A 16,291-nucleotide genomic window follows, 5' to 3' on the forward strand; every position below is an offset into this window, starting at 1 on the left:
CTGCCACATTTACCAGAATATTTAAGTTGCATTGTGAATTATTTAGATGAATTATTTAGTGTTTATTGTCTGTCAGTTTCAAGTGTTAGTGTCTTAGATTGCATTGACACATTAGAATTTCACTTAAAGGTGAGTGTTAATAATTATCTTCATTTTCTAGATAAATACATAGAGGTATAGAAAAATTGGATAACTTGCCCAAGATCACACATGGGGCTGGAATTTGAACCTAGGCAGTCTAACACTAGCCATTATCCTGGAGTCAGGATATGCTACTTGGTGTGTTGCTTACTTTGCAGTTCAGCCAGTGTTCCTGTCAGCTTCCGAGTTGTGCAGAACATTTTAAAGATCACAGAATACCTGTACATACAGTCTCTAATATTCTGAACACAACTGGGAGCAAGGTTGATATTTGTATACTCCCACTTGCTTAATATTGTATGTTCAGATGTTTTGTTTAGATACTAAATGTTTATTCATTATATATTAAAGATACTAAATTTCAGCTATTATGTTAAGTTCTTTGCACATTTAAAAGATGATTTATATTTGAATGCTGCCATTTAGGAAGAAAGATAAAAATCAAGATACAAAGTAGAAAGTGCCCCCAGTAGAATGTGCTGGTAGATTTGGGTAGTGACATGTTGTTCTGTGTTGGTACTTGTTTTTTCTTTTGCGTTGCTTGCATCATTTTCCCATTCTGACTCTGAATTTTATATTGGATGGGGTGACTCTTCAATCGATCACTCTGGTCTGTCTTATGAAAATAACTTAAAACATGTGGATTATTTTGGTTTTAGGGAATGACAGAAGAAGAGGAAGACAAACTTCTGGCACTGAAGGACTTTATGATGAAATCTAACAAGGCCAAGGCCAATCTAGTGGACCAGAGCCATCTTCACGATAGTAGTCAGAAAGGTGTAATTGACTTAGCAGCCTTAGGAATAACTGGGAGACAAGTTGATCTTGTTAAAGCCAAACAAGAACCAGATGACAAGCGAGGTTAGTACATTTGTTTTTGTGTATTCAGCTTGTAATTATTAACATTTCTTGTGACTGGTTTTTAGCTGATTAATAATAATAAAATTAAAAATCCCATTTTTCAGATGGAAAATATTCTTAATATAATGACTCCATTACTCAGTAGGGAGATTTTAGAGAAGAAAAGTGGCAAAGTGAACTGACTGTTAACAGACTAGATAAGCTGCCAAAATCCCAGCTCTTTATGTGTCAAAGCAAATTTCTGAGCTCTGTTCTTATAGTAAAAACCATGTTGTCTTTGGAGAAACATGATTGAAGATAAATTGCTTGTTTTTCAACCTGTAACTTCCAACCCAAAGCCAGTAGTCTATATAAATGAGAAAAATACTTCTAATTTGTTGTTACTAGGTAATTCCCTGTGAATTAAAAGAATGGTCTTGATGTAACAGTGAAAGACAAAAGAGTGGCGACTTGAAGCAGTAGCCATTTGAAGTCTCAAGACTTGGATCTGTTAGCTCTCGTGCCTTTGCCATTGATTGTATGAAGTTTGTAAAAAGATCTCATGTATATCCTTTTTGTGGATATATTCATTGCTAAGTACGTGCTAGCATCAAATTTTGAGGGATGCTATTAATTATATTTTAAATAAACTTTTAATGGCCATATTTAATATAAAGATTATAACTTTATTATTTTTTATTAGGATTTATTTATTTATTTGAAAGAGTTACTGAGAGAGAGAGAGGGAGAGACAGAGATCTTCATCCATTGGTTCACTCCCCAAATGGCCACAATTGCTAGGATTGGGCCAGACTGAAGCCAGGAGTCAGGAGCTTCTTCCGGGTCTCCCACATGGGTCCAGGGCCTGGTACTTGGGCCATCTTCTGCTGTTTTTCCCAGGCCATTAGTAGGAGCTGGATTGGCAGTGGAGCAGCCCAGGTGCCTGGGCCACCTTCTGCTTCTTTTCCCAGGCCGTTAGTAGGTGCTGGAGCAGTAGTGGAGCAGCCAGGATTGAAACTGGTGCACATATGGGATGCTGGTGTCACAGATGGTGGCTTTACTCACTATATCACAATACCTGGCCCAGCCCTGGCCATTGCGGCCATTTAGGGAGTGAACCAGCTGATGGAAGATCTCTCTCTCTGTGTCTCTGTCTCTTCCTTTTTCTCTGTAAATCTGACTTTCAAATAAATAAATAAATAAATAAATAAATGTAAAAAACAATGAGATGCCATTTGCTTCCTATGAGATTAGCATAGGTCTACGACCATACCACCCTGAACGCGCCCGATCTCATCTGATCTCGGAAGCTAAGCAGGGTTGGGCCTGGTTAGTACTTGGATGGGAGATTAGCATAGACTAAGGCAAGGATGTGGAGTAGTAGGCATTTTCGTGCACTATTGGTGAGATTATAAATTGATCATATTCTTTATAGAAGGCAGTTTGACATTATATTTGACATTATATTTGACACTGTAATTTAAAATTGTCTTTACTGTTTGGTTTAACTGTTCAGTCCTGGAAATTTATCATAAGCAAACACTGATAGGCAATTGAAAAAATATGTATAAATGTATGAGTGAGTGTTCTAAAAACAAAAAAGGTATTTAAATGTTCATTAGTTTAAATGTTTGTTTAAATGTTTGAGGTTAGTTATGGGGAAAAGTAAGTTATAAGACACTGTATATTGTTTTTGCAAAATAATGTGACAGTATGTCATCAGATTATGAGGTTTACAAAATTGGAGAACTGTCCATCAGCCTATTGGAATTATGGTAACAGTTCATGTTTTACTTTGGTAACGCTAGGACTTGGTGTTACTTAAACACATTTTGTAATCAAAGTTAAGGTTTCTTATCTGTAGTCAAGAGGTAGCTATGTAGCAGTTGGTTTTTCCTGTGTATTTATGTACGTATGGATGTATCTTTGTATTGCCTGCATATCTGTCCTGGAAATAGATAATATTTAGCAGTGTGGTCAATGACATTTGAAAAAGTTATTTTTATTGTTGGTTCTTCAGTTACTTGAAATTGAGCTAGCCTTGGGAAAGTAGGAGTCAAGTCTAATGAGTAACACCATTGAAAGCACATCTGTTTCGTCTGCCCTAGAAATGAAGTGAGAATTAGTGAGTTGATACATAGATATGAATGGGTTAGAGCTCCTCAGGAACAAATAGGATGTGAAGTCCATTGCTGCCTCCATCCCATCAAGCAGTAAAAGCATATGTGCATACTGATTTAAAAATCTACCTTGAGACTGACCATTTTGAATATTTTTTCATAGCTAGAAAACATGTAAAACAAGACTCAAATGTAAATGAAGAATGGAAAAGCATGTTTGGGTCACTGGAACCACCGACAATCTCACAGGCACTGCCTAAGGCGAGTGACCAGGAGGTGATTCAGGCTGGGAAGCCTCCACGTTCTGAGTCCTCTGCTGGCCTTTGTGTCCCTTTGTCTACTTCTCCACAGGTACTACCACCCAGGCAGCAGTCCTTCTCATGTCTTTGAATCCCATTCTGCTGTTTTGGTTGTTTAAGACTGTGTACTGTACTAGAGAAATCAACATGATGACTTCCTTTGCGGAGGACATATTTCTTTTTAAGACAGATTTATCTTAAATTTTATAGCTGGGAGAAATCTGGTTACCAGTAATTTCATTCTGGAGTACTTGCCAATAAAAATATAAAATTGTGGGTTGAAAACATGATTATGAACTGCGATTACAGTTAGGCTGCAGTGAACCTTTTAAATCTTTTTTGTTCCTCCTCTAAGATAACATAGTTGTGTCTGTAAAACAGCAGAAATACTTCTGGGAAAACGTCTCAAGTTTGCTGTGTTTGTGATAAACGTCATGATGATTTTGATGTATTTGAAATAAGTTGCCAACTTAAGGCAAGTCTTTCCTGGTCAACCATATTTTATAAAGTAGAGAGATTTGGAAATGCAGTGTTTGTGATTAAACTTCCTTTTAACTAAATTTTCACTGGAAAAATGTCATTTTGTTATGTGGATTTTAAATTTGGTATATTAATAAGGACAAAAAGCTGGATAGAACATACGGATTTTTTATCTTTTTAATCTTCATATATATGTTTCTTATAAATACCTATAATTCTATTTGTGTTACAGATTGCAGAAGTGACAAATGTCCAGAATAAAAAACCAGTAATACAGGTTTTAAGTAGTACAATTTTGCCATCTACCTATCAGATTCGGATCACAACGTGTAAAACTGAGCTTCAGCAGCTCATACAGCAGAAGCGGGAGCAGTGCAATGCTGAGAGGATAGCGAAGCAGATGATGGAAAATGCCGAGTGGGAGAGCAAACCCCCCCCACCTGGTGAGAGCTCCGCTGAGGGACAGTGGTGTTCTGGCCTCGCTGCCGAGCCTGGGATCTAATGGAGGGAACATGCACTTACCTCCTAGACGAAAGAATTGAGGGTAAAACTGTCACCTAGGAGGCCCAGGGAAGAAGGAAAAAGTGAGAAATCTTGTTATTTGTGGAGTTTGAATCATTTTAGCTCTAGGGACAATTTGCACTGTCCTGCTTAGTTGAGTCACTGAATAATTTAGCTTGTCTGTGCTTTTTCTCCATTTGTGTACTAGGTTATATCTCCTTATTGTTATTCCACTTCCTCATTGAATGCCAGCTCCTTGGAATAAACTCCTTTAGATATCTAGACAGTTTGACATACATCTTTTAATATTCTCTAAGAGAAAGAAAGTTTAGAAAATAATGGCTGCTTTTAAAAAGAAAACAAAATCATCTATAACCCCACCACTGTAGAAAGTATCAATGTAAAATTTTGTTTATTTTTAAAGATTGATTATTTGAAAGGCAGGGGTACAGAGAGGCAGAGGCAGAGAGAGAGAAAGAGAAAGAGGAAGAGGTCTTCCATCCACTGGTTCACTCCCCAGATGACTGCAACAGCCAGAACTGGATTGATCTGAAGCCAGGAGCCAGGAGCTTCTTCCAGGTCTCCAATGTGTGTGCAGGGGCCTGAAGACTTGGGCCATCCTCTTCTGCTTTCCCAGGCTGTAGCAGAGAGCTGGATCAGAAGTGGAGCAGCCAGGACTCGAACTGGCGCCCATATGGGATGTCAGCACCGCAGGCGGCAGTTTTTACCTGCTATGCACTGGCGCTGGTCCCCAGTATAAAATCTTGAAGAGGGGCTGGTGCTGTGATGGAGCAGGTAAAGCCACTGCCTGCAGGACCAGCATCCCATATGGGTGCTGGTTTGCTTCCAGGCTGTTCCACTTCCAATACGCTCCATGCTAATGCACCTGGGGAAGAATGTAAGCTGGCCTAAGTCCTTGGATCCCTGAACCCGTGTGGGAGACCCAGATGAAGCTCCTGGCTCCTGGCTTCATTCTGGCTCTGGCCCAGTCCTGACTGCTGCAGCCATTTGAGGGAAGGAAGATCAATCTCTCTCTTTCTCTCTCTCTCTGCCTCTCCTCTGTAACTCTTCCAAAAAACGATAGTAAAAAAAAAAAAAAAAAAAAAAAAATTGGAGAAACAATCCTTTGTTCTGAGAAGATTATAGAGAAATTTAGAGATACTTCAGATGAAAATTTTGTTTCCCTGTTAACAGCTTTGCTGAGTGTTGTGGCAGAGCTAGTCATTGATACCAGGTTTATAGTTTTTAAAAAGATGTTTAATTAAGTTTATATATTTAAATTTTGGTAATAAAACTAATTTGAAAGCTCTCTAAGAAGAAATGTGTAATGTGCTTTTAAAAATATAAAACTTGAAAAGCACATGAATTCCCATGGGCCTTTGAATGTGGCCATGGGAAAGTGCTAGTGGAGGTAATTGATTTAAAGATGCTAAGTGATGGACGGGATTTCTAGTCACAGAAGTGTTCTCATGAAAATAAATATCCTGGAATGTGTAAGATGTCTGTAATATGTCAATATTATTTGCCAGTCCTGCTTTAAAAAACAGAAAAAAAGTTGACAAACTCTCCACTTTATTTTATGATAGACTCTGTGTTTGTAAGTGACATTTTATACTGAAGTGAAGTTATACATTTTATTCAGTAATCATAGTAAACGTATCAAATTTTGTGATTCAAGAAATGTACAGGGGCTGTTGGGCTCTTGATTTTTTTTTATTTTCACACTTGAGTTGTGTGAAATTGATTCTAGAGGAAAATGTTTAACCCTCTCTTCTAGGTTATCTAGACTTCATGACAAAGTATTGTTGATCACGTTGAAATCCAGCATATCCTCCTTTAAAATCACATCCAGCTATTGTTCATACAATGTGAGCTAGAGACTGAAAGGGAGACATTTTGTTTTTTATCTTAGAGTAAGCCAGACTTGGCAGTGGTCTTGGTTTTACTTTGTTGTTGTTGTTAAAAGAAGTATTTTCTAAAATGACATCACACAGTTAGGCACAATGCTGATACCCAGTACAGCATGATCTTCAGCATAACTTTCTGTTTTATTTTAAAATAGAATATTATTAAATACTACGAATGTTATACTTAAAATCAAAGGTTATTCATTAGACATAGGAAATAGTTATAGCAAGACCTATGCTAGGTACTGCAAATGATTTAGGGGAGGGTAAGACATGGTTTCTGGCCTTGGGGAATTCATTAGAGAAAATTAATCATACACAAAAGAATGTATATAACATAGAAGGTTATAGATGTCATAAAGTACTAGAAAGTCCATGAATGTTCTGTAGCTGTTACTTGTTTATTTAGATTTATTTGAAAGCCAAGAGTGACAGAGAGAGGAAGGGAGGGGGTGAGGGAGAGGGAGGGAGGGAAGGAGATCTTCTGTCCTCTAGTTCACTGCCCAAATGACTGTAACAGCTAGGTCAGGGCCAATCTTAAGCCGGGAGCAAGGAACTCTGTGTCTCCCATGTCTGTGGTAGGGGCCCAAGCACTCAGACCATTTTCTGCTATCTTCCCAGGAACATTAGCAGGGAGGTGAATCAGAAGCAGAATAGGTACTCCAGTATGGGATACAGGATTGCAAGCAGTACCTTAACCCACTGTACCACAACTCCTGCAGGCTGTAATTTATAATACAACTTATATTAACATGATAAATTAGATAATTGTAGATAGAGAGGGAATCAAGCAATATTTTTTTTAGTGTAGGCAAGGGGATAACATTAACCTCTTTTATACCTGATGTTTGTATAGTTTAGATTAAGTTGTATGCTTCTCATTTGCATTTGAGGAAATGAAAGCTCACAGTTTACATAAGTCACCCCAGGTGACATATTTCTGGTATGGTAGAGCTGTGTCTTTGAGACTTTTGTGTGCAGGCGGCCTCCCTCATACCAGTTTCTCTAGGCTAAGGCAATCATTACCTCTTTCTGTGAAGTGTCAATGGTCAAGATTTTCAGGGATAGCAGGTGACTGCTATGCCTTCTCAGATACTGGAGAAGGACTCCAGGTAGTCTTTCTAACATTATTTGAGAAATACTTAATTGCTGTCTTGAAGTTTTACTCAGTAAATATCTGTCATGGTCCAGTATGACCACTGTGTATTGGCTAGCTATTGGTACCTTTTTAATTGTTTAGTTGGTATGATTGTTCTCAAGGTATTTCTTGGTGATGTAGCTGGGGTTATGGAAGAGATTGTATTTGTAGATTACAGTTTAAGATAAGCTCCTTCGCTTTTCCTTAGGGTGGCGTCCTAAAGGGCTACTGGTTGCACATCTTCATGAACACAAATCTGCTGTGAATCGAATTAGAGTCTCTGATGAACACTCACTCTTTGCAACATGTTCAAATGATGGCACAGTGAAAATCTGGAATAGTCAGAAGATGGAGGGGAAGACCACCACTACAAGGTAATGTGTTCAGGAATGGGCTAGGTCATTCATTTGAATCAGCACATAGTTAATTGGGTGTTTACTCTTTGACGAGCACTGTTTTAGGTGCCAATGATACAACAGTAATAAATGGACAAAAGCCTCTTCTTTGGAGCTTACCTTCTGTGAAAAGTGAGAACCAAAGGTATGAATAGTAAAACATACACTTGTGTTAGATGGCAAAATAATGTTGTGGGGAAACATACAGCAGGAGAGAGGAAGAGGGAATGCAGTGAGAGTAGGATAGGGTACGACTTAAAGTAAATGCCTCAGAGAAGATGACATTCGAAGACAGTTCTAACAAAAAGCCATGTGGATGTGTTGTGGAAGAGCATTCTGGAGGAGGAAACAGGAAACTCAGAAGCCCTTAGGTACGTTTGAGAAACAGCAGAGTTGTGTGGCTGGAATGGAGGAGGCAGGAGGCAGGAAGGGGAGCGAGGTTAGAGAAGGCCTTGCAGTAATTGTAAAGGATCTTGACTTGGACTCTGAGTGAGATAGGGGCCCCGGGGGACCCCAAGCAGAAGAGAGTCATGACCTAGGTAGATGTCGACAGAATTGTTTTGTCTGTGTGTGGAAGGTAGACTGAGAAGGAGCAAGCCCGAAACGGTAGCAGAGACATGATAGCATAAGCCTGGGTGGTAGTAGAGGAGGTAGCAAGAAATGATGAGATTCTGAGTACACTTTGATTGTAGAGCAATAAGCTTTGCTGAGTGGCTTAGATGGAGTATGAGCAAGGGAAAAATAAAAAACACTGAAGGGCCAACTGTCTTAAGGAAAACAAATACTATTTCATTATCATTATTTCACTGATGTGGACTAATAGATAGTAGTGATAACCTCGTGACTCTGTCTTTTGTTCAGGTCTATTCTCACATACAGCCGAAGTGGAGGTCGAGTGAAGACACTCACATTCTGCCAGGGCTCCCACTACTTAGCTGTGGCGTCGGATAATGGTGCTGTCCAGCTTCTTGGAATTGAGGCTTCTAAGCTCCCCAAGTCTCCTAAGATCCATCCTCTACAAAACAGGTATCTGTATCTCGTCGTCTTTTATAGTTTGTGCTTTGTGCACTAAGGGAAGTTGGCTTTCCCGGATCCCTACACTGTAGTTTGGACCAACTGAGGGCCTCTAATGTTGTGCGTTTTTGGTTTTGGAAACCCAGAAAGTAAGTAAAACTGTGCGTCCAATGTAAAAGTAGCACATGTGATTAGTTTAATAAGACAGTATCTATATATCTTGTTTTCAGCAAATTTGTCTAAACGTCTGAAGAGCAGCTTTGAACATGTGGTTTGTCCCAGTCTGGAATCTGAATAACCTAATTATTAGTTGTATATTCTATCTCCCCTATTAAAAGTACGACTTAATCACTGATGTTCTTCATTTAAGAACACTTAAAATGTTAGCATTCTGTCACTTGGCATTAAAACTGTCAGTGTTGATGGGAATGTAGAGTAGAGCTGATTTGCTGATCATTTTAAAACCAAATTCTCAGTAGTTTAGTTTTCTTCATTTCTTATAATGGTTGCTTACAGATTAAACACATACAAGGTAAGATGTTTAAAGACAAAGCAGAACAGGTTTTTGATGACATGTTACACCCTGTGGATTCCAAAGACAACTAGAATAAGTTTTGTTCCGTAAGAATCTGCAGTCCAGTGTCAGAAATACACAGGTGAACAGTTTTCAGCGCAGAGTGGTAATGTGCCACATTGGATAGAGAAGATGGCAGGGGGAGTGTTTGTGAGTTAGCCATGGAAACAGAGGTTGGGAAGGCCATGCCAGGCAGAGGAAGTAGCCTCACAGGAAGAAAGCACTGAGGAGACTTTGAGTTTAATGGACCATCACTCCTGGCCACTGGGTAGCTTAAGGCAGAAAGGGATGTTGCCTGGGTCACTAAGGATTTGTTTTTATTTTGTGTTAGCATTTTAAAATACATGGAATTTTCAACCCATTTTCCTCAGTAGATTTGAACAGCATCTTTACCTGCCAGTCTTCTCTGAAATGTATTTTCGCAGAGGGTGGCTGTGTAGGGTTACACCTATTTAGCCCCATGCAGATGAACTACTGGCAGAGTATGCCATGGGATGACTGCCGGCTGGCCATACCCAGAGGTGTGCATTCTGTGCAGTTTTCTCTCAGTAGCAGGACTTGGTGCTGTCAGTGTTACTGTGTTTAAACAGACATTACCGAGATTGGGAGACCATGCCAGGATGCTTAGATTTCATTTGCCTGATCATACTGTGTTCCAGAGAAACCCAGTCGTAAGTCATCTGTTTCATTGCGTCGTATCAGCTATTGGTGTGGCTCTTAATAATTAGGATTTGTGGAAGGAACCATTTATTTGGTGTTTGGATTTTTTATTATCCCACTGAAGGGAAATAGAGTCAGAATGTTTGTAATGTAATTGTTAGCTAAGATAGAAGTCACAAGCTACGCCATGCTGTATGGTTCATAAAATAAGAAAGATGTTTACATCTCAAAACAGCTATAAACAACATAAAGGCTGTGCAACAGGAATATATGAGACTCACAAAACCTAAAATATTTACTGGCTCTCTCCTTTCAAATAATGTTTGCTGATCCTAATCTAAGAGATGAAACTACAGGAGTCTGTGAAAGCATGATACATACTAATCAGGGAGACTAGCCAGTATGTTTTATCCTGTTCTTTTTAGTTTTAAAAAATATCTCAGCTTGGGGAAAAATAAAAACAAACCAAAAACTGCTACATCCACACAGCGGCATAGAAAGGAGTGAGTTGCTGACTCATGCAACAACATTAGGGAATCTAAAGTATGCATTACTATTGAAAGGATTAGATCCATAAGGCTATGTTTCTGATTAGGACATTCTGGTAGACATAAAATTATAGGGAGGACCCCCTAAATATGTGTAATTATTATGTTGAAAAATGGTAAGAGCTGAGGAAAAAAATTGGAGGAAAACAGATGAGTTGCCATCAGTTAGGGATAAGGGGCAGAAACTGATGACAGGTGGGCTGGCAGCACACAATGCATTCTAGGATGTGGAACAGTTTTGTGTGGTTCTGTGGTGGAAGATACATGGCTATATGCTTGTCATATATACACCCTTTAATGTATTCCATAAAACAGTGGATTTTACTGTGTATAAAATTAAAAAAAAAAATCAACCAGAATGTAGGTGGGAAATTCGAATGTAGTCTGTGACAAGTGAATCTTGTCAAATGAAAGTTCTGTAATTACACTGAAGGCCACAGAGAACAAAGGAACCAACTTAAGAACTGTGGAAAACCATGCTTTTAATTGGGTACTACAAGGCTAATGACAAAAAGAAGTGAAAACTCAAATGTCAAATTCCAGTTGTTTGTTTTTGACAAGAGAGTGGTTTAACAATGCCAGAACTAATTTATTTTTATACTTGGGTTGAACACAGTAAATATATAGTTAAAAATGTATTGTTATTGGGAACCGGGTTTTTCACTTTTGGAAGAAGGTGTACAAATTAGGAGCAGGGCAAAGGCTAGAATGAACTCTGGTGTTGGACAGGAGTTGGAGACATTCAGAGGAATTCATGATGCTTGAGTAGGTATGTGCATATGTGCAAGAATACATTCATATAAAGAGAAGAATGAGTTACAGCGGAGAATCCTAGCAGACACCACCTAACCAAATGACTGAGGTTACTCTACCAGTAACGCAGACTGGTGTCTGGTGCTCCTCATATGCGCTGAGGTTCCGTCACTTCTGTGGTATCCCTTCCCAGTGAGGCATAATCTTAAGTATTATGAGGAAGCATTAGACAGACTCAAATTGGGGGACATTATCCAGAATAACCAGTAGTCTTCAAAAATACTAGGGTGAGAAAGTTTGAGGAGCTGTCACAGACGAGATTATGGTGGAGAATAAGGAGCTCAGTACCATGCGGTGTCCTGGATTGGATCCTGGTACAGTAAAAGGATACTGGTTAAAAAAAAAATCAGAATTTTCTCTGTACTGTAATTACTAGGATTGTGCCAAGGTTAACATCTCAGTTTCAATAAATTAAGTTATGTGGCTATGTAAGGTGAACACAGGGGGAGGCGTGTCTACTGTTTTTGTAATTTAAGTCTCAAAAATTAAAAAAAAGATGCCTTAACTATCATTGTCCTGATGGAGTCACATAGTTTTTTATTTTTGAGTATGGTTAGTGTGTAAACTCATTTTAAATGGAGGCTAGTGCTCTGCTTTCAGTGACTGAAAGTGTTTCTCTAGAATTCTGGATCAGAAGGAGGACGGCTGTGTTGTGGACATGCATCACTTCAACTCAGGGGCACAGTCCGTTCTCGCCTACGCCACCGTGAATGGCTCTCTGGTTGGCTGGGACCTCAGGTCTTCAAGCAACGCCTGGACGTTAAAGCATGACTTAAAGTCAGGCCTCATCACTTCTTTTGCTGTGGATATCCACCAGTGCTGGCTCTGCATTGGTAAGCTGGCGTTCCAGTCACTGGCTGGATGCAGGTGCCATCTCATGAAAGTTGTTTGTTTCCTTTTCTTCAATGGTGATTTTCCCCCTCTCTTTTTATTGTTTTTCCTAATTACTATGTTATAATCATTTTCAGTGTTAATTTTTTTCATTAAAAAACAGATCTGGAGGAGTGAAATCAGATCTGAGAGTGTCTTAAGGCACAGATCAGTTTCTTCTTTCTCCTAGTTCTTAAGTGAACTGGTCTGCACCAGGGAAGCAGCAGACTTGACTTAAGGAAAATAGCATTTCAGTTTGGGCAGACACAGTTTTAAATTCCAGTAGCCTCAGGCAAGCTGCCTAACTCCTCTGAGTCTCAGTATTCTCATCCTCAGATGGGGCTGGTCCTCTCCAGGTTCTGCTCTGAGGATGTCATGAAGTGAAAGCATCTATCACAGTGCCTGGGTGGGAGAAGAGCTGAGTAGTGGTTACTTCCTCCCCTTCTTATCTGTTTCAGTCCCACAGGCTGAAGACAGGCCTTGCAATTTTGCTTGCTTCTTTCTTTTGGTTGTTGTTGGTGGTGTTTAAGTATTTAATTTGATGATTAAAAAATGTATACACTAGTGTGACCCCTCATAGTCAGGATAATAATATTTCTGTTACTTCAAAAATTGTCCTCAATATTCCTTGCATTAAATACCCTTTTCAATGCGCTCACCAATACCCTCTTTGTCAGTACTCCAGTTATGGGATGCAGCTGCCCTTGCATTTATTTATTGTTGAGTAATATTCCATTGTATAGACAACATTGTGTGCATGCATCCATTCTCCAGTGTTTGGCTTTCCTTAGTAAGCCTGCTGTAAATATTTGCAAATAGGTTTTTTTGTTTTATTAAAAGATTTTATTTATTTGAGAGGTAGAGTTACACACAGAGAGAAAGGCCTTCCATCTGCTGGTTCACTTCCCAAATGGCTACAATGGCCAGAGCTGGGCCAATCGGAAGCCAGGAGCCAGGAGCTTCCTCTGGTCCCCCATGAGGCTGCAGGGGCCCAAGTACTTGCATCTTCTGCTTTCCCAGGCCACAGCAGAGAGCTGGATCAGAAGAGGAGCAGCTAGGACACCAACCAGCACCCTTATGGGATGCCGGTACTGCAGGCAAAAGCTTAGCCCACTACACCACAGCACTGGCCCTGCAAATAAGTCTTTTTAGGGTATATATTTCCCTTTAACTCAGGTATACTCAATATTGAGACTTTTATTTTTTAAACTGAGTTTTATTTTTAAAAAGTTCATGGAAAATGCATATTATGAAAAAATTGCCTAGATTTCAGTTTTTATTGCACCAGAAAGTACTTTCTTTTCATTCTTTTCTACAAACTTTTTGAAGTACCTACATACCTGTATATATTTATGGAGTACAATGTGATGTATTATTACATATTTATATTGTAGACTGATTTAAAGCAACTTAATTAGGAAATCACTCCATAGACTTCTTTGTGGTAAAAACGTTTATCATCTACTCTTCCTAGCAGTTTTGAAACACACAGTGCATCATTACTGTAGTCCTTGTCCTGTGCAGTTCACTAAAGCTCGTGCCTCCTGTCTGAAACTGTGTAGCCTTGGGTCAGCATCGCACCTTTCGCCATCCATCTTCCTCCTCTTTCCTCTGTTTCGAGTTTCACCTCTTTCACCCCATGGTGCTTTGAACTTGTCCCTTGAGAAACTACCACACCTTAGCTCTTTTCCACGTGTCATGCTTTTTCAGAGGAGTTATGGTCTGTGCTCAAAGTTAGGTCTTTAGATCTTGCTTGTATTTGTGACATTGCGAAACCCCTTTATTATTTTTACATGATTTATGCAGAAGGCAGTTTTTTTGTCTTCTGTGTGAATACACGGCACAGGGACAGAAAATGTAACCCCAGACCTAGGAGACTAGTAGCACACACTCGGCAAGTTAGCATACTGCACTGGTGATGTCTGTGGCTGTTTGAGATATGGTCCGGGAGTGGGCAGAGTGACAAGCAGAGAGGCTCAGGGGCCCCTTTTGCTCCTCGCCCCCAGTCTTTCCACTGGGATTGGATACCAGTCCAAGAATGTACGCTCTGCCTGTGTCACAGTCAGCGCTTCAGTGTTAGAACAGGCATTATTCTTAGGACAGAGGGGCGTCTTTGTAGGGTTTAAGTTGTCACAGGAAGATGCGTAGGCACTTAGCCTTCTGCTGTGACTGGTCATCTGTACCTGACTCCATAATGCTCTAGAGAAAAGGACAAATGGAAGTGGTTGGAATCTGATGATACTACAAAGCTGCTATGACTTTGAGGTTGGTAAATGATCACTGAGTGCCAGTAAAACCTCTCGTTATTTATAGCAGGCTGAACATTCTGACTACCAAATCCAATTTCTATCTGCTTTAAAGCTCTGTGTTTGTGGGTGCCTTTGGCAATTAATAAGAGCTTATGTAATTAATGGATTATTCATTTTCAGTTTATATTCACTAGATACCATTGTAATAGCGTTGGTAAGCACTTTATGTGTCTTACTTAACAACTAGAGATGCTGTTTGAAATTGGGGAGATAGCTTCATGAGAACAAAATTTTCTAAGAGACTAAGGCAGTATAAAATGCCGTCTGAGAAAGCTAATGCTGTTTGCCATTGGTATAAATGCAGTGGATGTGCATGATGACCATTTTGTGTTTTTTCTCTTCAAGGTACAAGCAGTGGAACCATGGCTTGTTGGGACATGAGGTTCCAGTTGCCCATTTCCAGTCACTGTCATCCTTCCAGGGCTCGGATCAGGCGCCTCTCAATGCACCCCCTGTATCAGTCCTGGGTGATTGCAGGTAAAATGGATGGCTGGCTTTCTTGTGTTGGGGGATTTTGTTGAAAAGAACATTATATCCTGCGGCCAAGACTGTTGGTTTTAGGGTTTTTATTTGACATGTGAACTGAATGCTTCTGTTCTGATAATGGAAGTCCCCACCACTGACATCTCACTGTCATCTTTATGACCAAGTATGATCTTAAAGGGACCACCACCAGCTTCTGTTCTGGATTTGGTAAAGCTGCCATCATCTTCCTGGTAATCTAGGTTAGAGACCTTGATACATCCTTCCCAGTTACCATCTCTTGTTGATCTCTTTCCATTGTATTTCTTGATGATTTCCCTTCCCTTATTGAGAACCCAAATTTTCTTGTATGGATTCTTGGGTGAGATACCTGAGTAAGGACTTGAAACTGACTTTTTGTTTCTGAAAAAGGTGATTTTAAAGCCTTATCACGTAGAGTTGTAAGAATTTGAGATAAAATGTGTACAGCATAGTTTGGCATACAGTTAATATTGGTAAATAATAGCTCTTTTAATCTTTGTGTTTCCTTGTTGGTCCTGTTCCCTATAAGCTCTTCACAGTCCCTTCTCACACAAATGGTCCATGTCATCACTGCTGCTGTCACAGTCACCACATTGTTGCAATCAGTGGCCATTATTGAGCCCTTCTTTTTTCTTTTTTCTTTTTTAAAAATTTTTTTTGAATATAAGTTTCCTTTTATTTTGAAATTGAAACAGCGGAATGCAGTGGTTTGTCACGGGGAAGAGAAGCGGAGGGTGTGCCCTGCGAAGGTCAGAGCCAGCTGCCCCACCCCCCAGACAAGCACAGAACAGACTCAAGGCAGGGAGGAGAGGTACAATCAGAATTGGGGTGGCGGTGGCTGGCAGATTTCCAGTCATGTACAGTTTTCAAAGTTATCGCGATTACAGAGTAAGGTAGCACTCGTTCTGAAAATCACAAGTCACACGAGGGAGTGCTCAGGGCCCCCCCCCCCCCATTCATAAAAATACACCCATCACTCTCCCGCGTCGGGAGGAGATGCACACCAACCCACCCGACATCAGGAAAGCGGCTCTTGTGACACATTCTGGCTGCAGATTCTGGAAAAAGAGTGAGAACTCACACAAAAACAGAGGTGGTTCGTTCATTATGCCAACTCATGAGCTGCTGAAATTCATTCCGAACACCCTCCCGTAGCAGTGGCTTCCAGGAAATCCACA

At 39.9% G+C, this 16,291-nt stretch overlaps 1 protein-coding gene across 2 annotated transcripts in view; it reads left to right on the forward strand.

Moving 5' to 3' along the window:
- Nucleotides 1–16,291, forward strand: part of PIK3R4 (phosphoinositide-3-kinase regulatory subunit 4) — a 69,025-nt gene that overhangs the window by 44,656 nt on the left and 8,078 nt on the right. The window contains exons 10-16 of one of the 2 annotated variants that reach the window (XM_002716186.6): nucleotides 801–1,002; nucleotides 3,265–3,452; nucleotides 4,113–4,323; nucleotides 7,635–7,800; nucleotides 8,683–8,847; nucleotides 12,052–12,263; nucleotides 14,955–15,086. In XM_002716186.6, the coding sequence (XP_002716232.1) occupies nucleotides 801–1,002; nucleotides 3,265–3,452; nucleotides 4,113–4,323; nucleotides 7,635–7,800; nucleotides 8,683–8,847; nucleotides 12,052–12,263; nucleotides 14,955–15,086 (1,276 nt within the window). Of the gene's footprint in view, nucleotides 1–800; nucleotides 1,003–3,264; nucleotides 3,453–4,112; nucleotides 4,324–7,634; nucleotides 7,801–8,682; nucleotides 8,848–12,051; nucleotides 12,264–14,954; nucleotides 15,087–16,291 lie in introns of those variants that run through there. The other variant, XR_016233307.1, reaches the window with a different exon arrangement.

Source organism: Oryctolagus cuniculus, chromosome 4 (assembly GCF_051225735.1).
Source record: "Oryctolagus cuniculus isolate XC-2025 breed Fujian yellow rabbit chromosome 4, ASM5122573v1, whole genome shotgun sequence".
Lineage (NCBI taxonomy): Eukaryota > Metazoa > Chordata > Mammalia > Lagomorpha > Leporidae > Oryctolagus > Oryctolagus cuniculus.